Source organism: Cryptotermes secundus, unplaced genomic scaffold (assembly GCF_002891405.2).
Source record: "Cryptotermes secundus unplaced genomic scaffold, Csec_1.0 scaffold501, whole genome shotgun sequence".
Classification (NCBI taxonomy): domain Eukaryota; kingdom Metazoa; phylum Arthropoda; class Insecta; order Blattodea; family Kalotermitidae; genus Cryptotermes; species Cryptotermes secundus.
In genome coordinates, this window is record NW_019725007.1 from 192,467 (window position 1) to 202,234 (window position 9,768).

The window sequence follows — 9,768 nt, forward strand, 5'->3', positions numbered from 1 at the left end:
AGACCAACAGCTGATGCGTCCCCCACCTGGTTACCCTGGATCTTCCTAGTGGCATGTTCTAAAGCAAAGTTGAATGCATTTCCTGTCTCAGATCTAATCGTGAGTCATTTATGAATGGAAGAGGAAACAACATGCACACTTGAGTCACCTCCGTGGGGGCAATATACCAAGCATGTATAAGAAGTTAAAACAGGAAAATTAATATCCTGTAATGCATGTAATCAACACATTTAAATATTCCAGGCACTGTCTTGAAGAAACACGGGACGGCGCTCTATGAATAACAATGACTTCCTTTCGCCAAGTTCCTCACCCGACACGTGCCATAAGAAGGGACTTCAATAGGGCAGAAGTCAGTTCCAAATGCCTTCTCCGCTGTTTTGGATACATCAGTCTCATTGTTCATAGTGTGACGGAATAATCCATTGGCTCGGTAAACACCGCCTAAAACCGGAACAGTGGAGCTACAGCGGACGTCCGTTGCTGAGCAACGGCTCGGAAATCATGTTCCCACTACAATGAATAGCAACGAACAACTCATTGCCGGGTAGCAAGCTGCTAAACGCAAGATTTCCGAGACAACGATTTCCTAGGGAGCAGTACTGGAACCCTTGGAGGCGGTGATCTCTGTTCAGTTCTCTCGCGGTTACAAAATGGTGTTCATTCGTGCATTCAGTGCAGTCAGTGCAGTCAGAGATTCTTCAGAGAGATTCGTCGGACAGATGTCGTTAAGGAGTTCAATGTGTGAACTGTTATAATTGATTGTAATTGTAATCTAAGTGCCAATAAACTTAATCATCAACTCCAGTACCCATTATTATTAGTCACGCTGACCCCAAATATATATAGTACCATATTCAATAAGTTCGTGTACGGGCCGCAAAGCGTCGTTGCAGTGCACTACAGCAGGTAGGTTGAGTCACGATATGATGACCTGTCAGTTCATCTCTCGTCACAGCAAGAGGCAGTTGTGTGCAAACAGTGTACGCTGAATTACGACCTCTATTGTGAACTGCAGTTAAATGCAAGTGGCGGAAATCGAAAATGTGGCAGTTTGAAGAACGGGCAAACATCAAGTTCTGCCAAAAACTAGGAAAATCCCCTAGCGAAACATTTGGCGTAGGAAGAATTGGCTGTTGCTACACGACAACGCCCCTGCACATCGCTCTGTTCTTGTCCAGGAGGAACTAGCAAGGCAAACAGGTCACCGTTTTGCCACACTGTAACCGTTTACTAGTGGACTTGAATGTGTGAGGCCCTGGAGGGGAGGTGCCTACGTGATAATAGCACGGCACTATTTCACATGTGCAGTTTTGCAGATGGAGAATGGGTGGTGGATCCCCGGATTGATGTGGGGAATGATGTCATCTAAGGTGTGGTGCTGGGAAGGCCCGTAGGTCCGTTAGTGTCGCCGAGCCAGTAGTAGGCAACAGATCATAAGAGACCCTCCTAGTGAGTGGAGGCACTTGCTTTGTTCTTTATAGAATCGCCTCTGTAAGCGAAACAGTGTAAATGTAACTGCCATAAATAGCGATTGTGACCAAAAATGAGTATATTAAACCTAAGGTAAAGCCACAGGTTAGTCGTGTTAAAGTTTCTACGAAGAAAGACCTGTTATCGACCTGAGATAGAGATCCATGCCTACCATTATCCTAAATCCAACCTGGTTACCTCAGTACCCAAATAGCAAAGAAGGGTAAAGGTGGAAGGAGCGGCAAGCAGGAGCAGCCGTAGCAGCGACGAGGAGGAAAGGAGCGGCCGGAGCAGCGGGCACAAAAGCAGAAGAGGAGAACGGTAGCAACACCCTCCGTACTCACCTGATCTCGCACCGTGCGATTTCTTTCTCTTTCACCGCGTGAAAGCAAAGCTACGCGGTCGTAGATTTCAGTCGTCCGGGGAGGTGGTCATTGCCACAAGAGACGCCATACGGGAATTTCCCGCCAATATGTTTCAGCAATGTTGGCAGACTTGCATAGCGGCCAACGGCAACTATTTTGAGGGCCGATGTCATATTAGCGCCAAAGACAGAGGACGCCGTTTATTGTAATCACTCCCGGACACAGATTAATTGATAACAACAACGTATTATACAAGCATGCAGCTGTTCAGCGTTGTTTATTGATGGAAAGTGGAAATGTGCAAATTGACAGAAATGAAACTGTAAAATCAAGAAATGTAAAATACTTTAAGTTGACTCTTCACAGTTTCTTAGAGGAAGCCGTCAACTAAAGCGAAATTGTCATGATGTCTCTGGAAATCCATGCACCTTTAAAAACAAATAATGAAATCAAGACATGAAAGGCCTTTAACTTTGAGTTTCTACTGCTTCTTCTGATGAAGCTGTTAATAAAAGGTCCATATTCACGTCGGAGTTCAACAAAAACTAGGATGTTGCGTCGTTATTTCATAGGCGCATGCGTCAAGGCCGCGACAAGGGAAGAAAGCGATAACAAAAACCGAAATGCTAATTACAATAAACGTAGATTTTTCTATTCATTAATATACGTATGATAAGAACTTCGACAATATTGCATGAATATAACATTATCTGTGACTACATTAGGCAGTGCGCACTGCGTATGACGTCCCATGTAGTCAGAAATTAGTTTTCTATGTTGAGTTTCATTGTACACTTCTTCTTTAAAGTGCCAACATACAGAGAAGACTGTGGTCTTATGGGTTGTAATACAATGTAGTTTTGTGGGCGGATACCGACGTTTCGAAAGAGCATGGTTCAAGACTGTAAGACCAGGAACAGACTTGACGACAGTAACAAGAAGGATAGTTATGTGACCCAAGGAGAGGGGGTGAAGACGAAAGGAGCATGATCCTAGTCAATGGGAAGAAATGTACAAATTGGACAAAGCCCTTATAAGCAGCGCCCGATTTGTCGTCACAGATGGGAATTGGATAGTGGGAGAACGGACATTCCGAAGGACTTTCACAGCTATGGCAGAGTTGTGTGAGGAGCGTATGAAGAGTGCCCTTTCCAGGAACACCCTGAAAATGGAAGTAGCATGTTCCTTCGTAACGTCGGTTTCCACCGCGGGAAGACAAGACGGGTGTTTGCCCTCGTTGGGTGTTTGCCCTCGCCGTGAGTGGAGCACACGCTGCGCCGCCAGACACGCCTGGCCCAGAGTGTGTGCTGCAGGTCACAGTCTGCGCAGGAGACCAGACAAGCCTCGGTAACAAAAATAACGGGAGCCGGTTGCAGTGGGTTCTGACCCTGACAGCAAACACACCCACCCTGAAAGTGGAAATTACAATGTTTGCCGAAACGTCGGAAACCCTCCAACACTCAACACGGCTTATACCTCAAAGCCTGAGGATGAGAAGTAATAAAGACTTCGAAAATGTGGTGAGTTCAAGTGTTAGACTGAATTAGGGACTGCTTCCCAACAGTCAGTTCGGTATCACAGAGCTGTACAATGCCATACACTCGTTTGCATGGACGTCTCACATCAAGGGAAGAAGACAGACTGACGGGGTTGAAAACAGAGTGGCGAAGGTATTTGGGCCTAAGACAGGAAGTAAGAGGGGGGTCAAAGAACTGGGCCATGAGGACCTTCATAACGTGTACTTTTCACCTCATATAAATAGGAATATGAAATGATTGGGATATGTAGCACTCTTGCGCGAGACAAGAAATTGATAGTGGAGTTACTTCCAGCTGCTCCAGGGGACTGCGTTACTCCGCGTTAGATAGACAGACGGAGAGACAGAGGTACAAGTACTTACATTTTCCGTGAAGGTTCTTCAGCAGCGCGAACATCAGAACACATGTTAAGCACACATGTTCTCGTGCGTTGAACAAAAGTAACAACAGATCAAAACAAAGACATTCCGAGACCAGGGGTGAAGCTTGGTATATACTGCTCTGTCAGACAGACACAACACATCGTGGTACCCACAGGAAATTGCTTGGGGTCTGAGGAAGTTAAAAGATACCACACAAGGATGCATTTTACTGGGAATTCAATGGATAGCACATCCATTGAATTTCCGGAGACTGCTATTGCATACATGTGGATGAGGTTTCGTGGAAATACTTCTATCTCATATTCGGAAAAGCCAGGCACATAATGTGTTAATCTTACTGCCTGTCTGATTCTCTGGTCACGTGCCGCAGTGAGTAATTGGCAATCAACTGAGTATCAAACTATAAAAGTTATTAAGTGACTAAATGTCTGCCTGTCTATCTTATATGAGTACGTGACCAACTGATTATATAATTAACAAATTAAGTAATTCTAGGGCCGCGCCATAGCTCAAGCGGTTAGTCGCTGGCTTCTCATCGCGGCGGTCCGGGTTCGATCCCGCGTCTGGTCAAGTGGGATTTGTGGTGGACAAAGTGGCGCTGGGGCAGGTTTTCTCCGAATACTTCGGTTTCCACTGCCAATCTTCATTCCACCAACTGCTCCACAATCAACCTCACCTGTCATCTGGGGCTGGTACTATAGGCCAGTAGTGGCCGCAGTACAAGGGACTTAGTCCCACCCCACTAGCAATAAAAAAGAAGTAATTCTATGTTTCGGGATTTTCTTGGAAAGTTTGTATTTGCTAAGCAGGTGACGAACCAGCACACCCATTATCGTGTTCACAATAAGACAATACTGGGCCATATTCTGAGCCACTGTATTCACGCCCTAACTACAGACTTTGTTCCTACCGCTATGCTGAGATCTCCGAAACGGTTTCCAACTGATCTGGGTATACTTTTCAACGCCCTTATGTTTACTGAAAGCTCCACCAGTCTCATTCTTGGTACAATACGATCAGCAATATTAGTGAAGAAAATATACTGTCGCGCGTTTGAGTGACTATAGACGGGGTTTGGAATGATAATCAGATTTACTGAACATGAGAACGTAACTACAAATAACTAGAGTGTCTCACTGAACTACATAGTCCAAAGGTCTCTGTAACCACAGCACACGTAAAGTTTTTGTCTTCGCTAGCCGTTGCTTGGTAGTGGTTTCCAACAGCTGAGGTTTCCTTTCCTCTGAGTTCCCGAACTGTCCCTGTCCTCAGCTACCAGCTCCTCACTTGTCACTAATGTAACTCAAAGTCAAAGTCACATTGCGACTGACGATCAGTCAGTCAGTCAGTAAGTCTTGGTGTGGCTCTCCCTCCTGGGGCTCATGATCAGATTTTTATTTCTGCTCGACAGTTACGGTCTTGTTTTTGTGGGGCGCCCTCTCTGACGAGAGGACGGGGCTGTCTTTCGTATATGCTGTTATTATGCAGTTATTATTTGGCAGTGGGTCTACATGTCACATTATTATTAAGCTCCCTACTTTGTAATTCTCTCCACATCTCCCTCACTTCCTCATTCTTGAATGATCTAAACTACGTACAAATTAATTGCGTGTTTCTGTATGTTGTTCTAGACATAAAAATAATTCAGCATTAAAATATCTGCAGACCGGAGAAAGCAGTTCCGAGAACAACATAAATACACGTATACTGTAGTTCCAAAGAGAGATCCGGTCTAGAAAACTGAAATTAACGGCCGTGAGGATTCGTTGCGCTCACCACGCGACACTCTCTATCCGCTAAATTTGGCACTAACTTCGCCGACAAGCGGCGGTCGCTCGGTCGGTATAGTTCGCTTGCGGACTAAAACCACGGAGTTTTTTTTTTTCGAAAGAGAGAAGTCTGATGGTATGTTATACCATGAACTGGTTGAATATAGTTATGCTTGTTTGTTGTGTTCATTATGTCTGGTTTTACATCGCTAAGGTGTTGTGCATTCGCAATTAATTATTACTACACAAAACTATTGCTCGCTGCAACCGCTGGTCTTGCGTCCTCCACCGCCTGCAAGAACCTTGAAGCTGTACAAGCAAACAGTAGGCTTGCTCGAGATGCAGAGATACGAGCAGGAGAAACACCCAACTGGCACACAGCCGACAGTTTTTGTGCACGCTAAACTAGCTCGAAAGAGACATTTCAAAAACTCGAAAGATTGATGACGTACGAATATGCAGGAAAAATAACCGCTAAAAATACCATCAAATACATCAGTGAACAACAAAATCATTAGCACATATGTCATTAGCTCTCCCATTATCCATCTGATTTGTTAAACTAATTTCTTTTTTATTCAGAACAGTGATCTATACATCGTTTGAATGACAAGTGAAATAAATCATCATTGTCAGAGTTCTGCATTGAAAATACCAGGTAATTTTGTTGCGTGTAATTCAAATAGTGTAATGATCTGACGACCAAGTCTCCATTTCACCTCTGCGTGTAACTGTTAAGCAGAATTCTGGCACTGGCAGTCACTGTATGCGAGTCCCAAGGGCAAAGTCTTTCCTTTCTTGTCTTTCAACAGATCCACTAAATAACCTTCACAGTAACAGACGGTAGGTAAAGGATAGCAGGCGGCAGACGAGTGGAACGTGACGTAAGTGAAGGTTTCAGGATAACACAGGGGGGATTCGGCAAACTGCCCCTTCCTTGACGAACGAACATGAGGGAACTGACGGTCGCTTGTGTAAGCCGTAACACACAGCCGTCATGTTTACAACAGAACTATCAAGTGACTTGCCTGCATCACATGAGTGGTTAGTGCCACTGGATTCACAGTTCACTTCAAACCCTCCAGTAAATTTTCAACTTTAGAAATCCATGCCTAGTGTCCCCTCTTGGTTTCATACGAATGAATATTTATAGTCTCCGAGAAGTATCAGGTTATATTGTGCTTTCCTTGGGACACAGGACAGAATTTAGGTGCAAAATTTCCATAAAAATAAATATTCATACTTGCAGCGCCTCTTACACATTATTTACACATAAGTGAAGTGTTATCTTTACTTCCAAGAACCGCCTCTTCACCGAATATTATTACTACGATGATAAAATTAGGTAGGGTTAGATGGACGAGACATGTTGCACGCATGGAAGTGATGAGAAATGCATACAAAGTTTGTTTGGAAAACCTGAAAGGAGAAGATAAATAGGAAGATCTAACTGTGCATGAAAGAATAATACTGAAGTCGATCTTGAGCAAGTGGCGTGGGAGGGTTTCGGTTGGATGAGGACCACTAGCGGGCAGTGCTGAACTTCGCAACTGTCTTCTTCACAAGAAGTGCTCTTATCCAAGGAGTTGGTTATTTCCACTAACTTAATAACCTACCCAATCAATCAAAGACATATCCACGGACCCACAGTCGGGCGAACCAGTTTCCCGTGACATTATTGCCTCAGCTGTTCATACTCGTAATTAACTAATAAAGTGGTGAAAAACTTGGTTTTGTAAAATCCGAAGGTTCAACATTCATTCATTCATTCATTCATTCATTCATCAATGGCTTTACAGCCATTTATTGGACCCTGATCTCTTCTTCAGTTTCGTAATCGTTTTTACAGTCGGCAGGACTCCTTGGGCGAGAGATCGGCCAGCCGCAAGGCCGCTGCCTAAACACACGACAACACAAACACAAAATGAACGCACATATATACGTCCATGCCTTGAGTGGGGTCGAACCCTAAATGGCAGATTTCGAGCGAACGAAGACAGTTCATGCCTTAGACCGCGCGGCCACTGTGATCGGCGAAGGTTCAGCATATTATTCACAAAATCCTGTCAACGCAGCATACCGGTAGACAATTCAGTCTAGTTCACAATTTGACTCCCCATTTCGCCACGAGTTACGTGTATGTTCCCTACAGTTCGTGGCTATGTTCCTTAAAGATTCTGCCTCCAAATGTTGTGGAACAGAGGAAACGAGGATAGCGTCTGAAACATGAACAGCTGAGCATGCGGTATGGAACAAAGGTTGGTTTGTTTCTATTTCTATTGTGTTCCTAACTAAGTAACTCCATTCAGCTGAGTCTTGAGAAGACAGCAGTGGCTCAACTACTCAACAATTTCACAACATTTTATGGAACCCGAAAGTTCATTCCCGTGTTTGTAATATCCCGCAACCGGTCTCTATCCCTAGACAAAGAATTCAGACCATAACAGCCCATCCTATTCCTTTAAGATCCATTTTAATAGTATCCTCCTACCTACGTTTAGATCTTCTGGCACTCCCATCAACACTCTTGTGTCCCATGTGTGATATATGCCCTGCCCATGTTATACTCTTCGCTTTGACGTGATTGTTGTCACATTATTCAGTTTTCCACAAGGAACTAACGTATTTACTGCCTGATAAGCGGCGAAAATTGGAGAACTAATGAGAATTTGGGCGACTATGTGTCCTGGGTTTCTGAGAGGCATCTTCCCAAGGGATATTTCAACTGAACCTGTACATTTATATACTGTTTTCTCATGCTTGCTAAGTGCTTCTCACGCATCTTCGTTTACATTGTTTTGACGACATTATAAAAGAATTACAAATTGTGAAGCTCCTAATTATGTGATTTCTACCATTCTACCATTATTCCGTCTTCACCGTTTTAAATATCTACCTCAGCACTTGCAATAGGCTGAAGACCAAGTTTGTTACCCAGATGAAACCACAGAATAAAGAACATAATTTATATAGAATATCCAAACGAACCTAGTGCCTGGGGGTATAACTGGACCACCCTGTTCCTGGGGGATATAAATAAGTGGACCTTGCCCTCCAGGTTGGGGGAGTCTCAAATCTGAGATAGAAAAATGTGGTCATGAGTCCTGCGGGACTCGGACAAGAGAATGACTGCGCTGGCGAAGTCCAGCAGCAATTCTAAACGACACAACCATCCTCTCGTCAGACAGGATGTTATATGAGGACTATAACCGCAAGTGTTGTGTTGGAAAATAACAATTATTGTCGTGGGTCTCAAGGGGTTGTCGCCAAGATGAAGTAATTAGCGGTAAACCGCCAGTCGTAAAGTAACTCTGAACACTAAAGTCAGAAAGCAGAAGTGAGAAGTGAAGTCTTTATGTGGTGTAGTTACAGTAACCTTTAGAATGTTATCATTGTTCGTAGTTACGAAGTGTTATAGTTACAGTAAGACTGATAGTGTTATAATTAATTGTAGTTCTGCCTGGTGTCTATTCAATAAATCGAATCACCGATCAAAACCCTCGTTAATAGCTACTCCTACACGTGACAATATATTTTTTATTGCTAGTGGGGTGGGACTAAGTCCCTTGTACTGCGGCCACTTCTGGCCTATTGTACCAGCCCCAGATAATAGGTGAGGGTGATTGTGGAGCAATTGGTGGAATGAAGATTGGCAGGGGAAACCGTAGTACTCGAAGAAAACCTGCCCCAGCGCCATTTTGTCCACCACAAATCCCACTTGATCAGACCCGGGATCGAACCCTGGCCGCCGCGGTGGGAAGCCAGCGACTAATCGCTTGAGCTATGGCGCGGCCACGTGACAATATATATATATACAAACACTTCGCATATGTTCGCCTAGCAACCACAGCACAGACACAGAAAAACGGAGGCAGAATTTTGGAGAAGAGAGAACATGTTAAGTTACAGTGTGTATCCCAAGTTAATTCATATTTATTGTATTTATTGGCTGGTTATTTAGCAAAGTTTGTATGTTATATAGGACCGAGACGGAGGACCATGTGAAGTGAATTGGGATCACTTTGAAGGACAATGAACACCCCCCGGAACATCTGGCATAACACAATTTACGGTCGATATCCCAGCCTATTACGTACTTTGCAAACACAAATCGAATTGGCCAAACGTAGAAACCACCGGAGAAGAAGAGTTATTTATCTGGAGACGTGCAATATGGAGGTGCACGCAGTGCGCTGTTCTCAATTTATTTTCAGTTCTTGGTGAAACATGAGACATTTAG

At 44.0% G+C, this 9,768-nt stretch overlaps 2 protein-coding genes across 2 annotated transcripts in view; both read right to left on the reverse strand.

Moving 5' to 3' along the window:
• Positions 1 to 3,812, reverse strand: part of LOC111863186 (glutamic acid-rich protein-like) — a 14,198-nt gene extending 10,386 nt beyond the window's left edge. The window contains exon 1 of the mRNA XM_023849254.2: positions 3,739 to 3,812. Coding sequence (XP_023705022.1) covers positions 3,739 to 3,782 — 44 coding nt within the window. The 5' untranslated portion in view covers positions 3,783 to 3,812. The remainder of the gene's footprint in view (positions 1 to 3,738) is intronic.
• The window catches only part of LOC111863183 (arginine kinase), a 189,294-nt gene that overhangs the window by 105,908 nt on the left and 73,618 nt on the right, over positions 1 to 9,768 (reverse strand). The gene's annotated exons all lie outside the window — the stretch shown is intronic.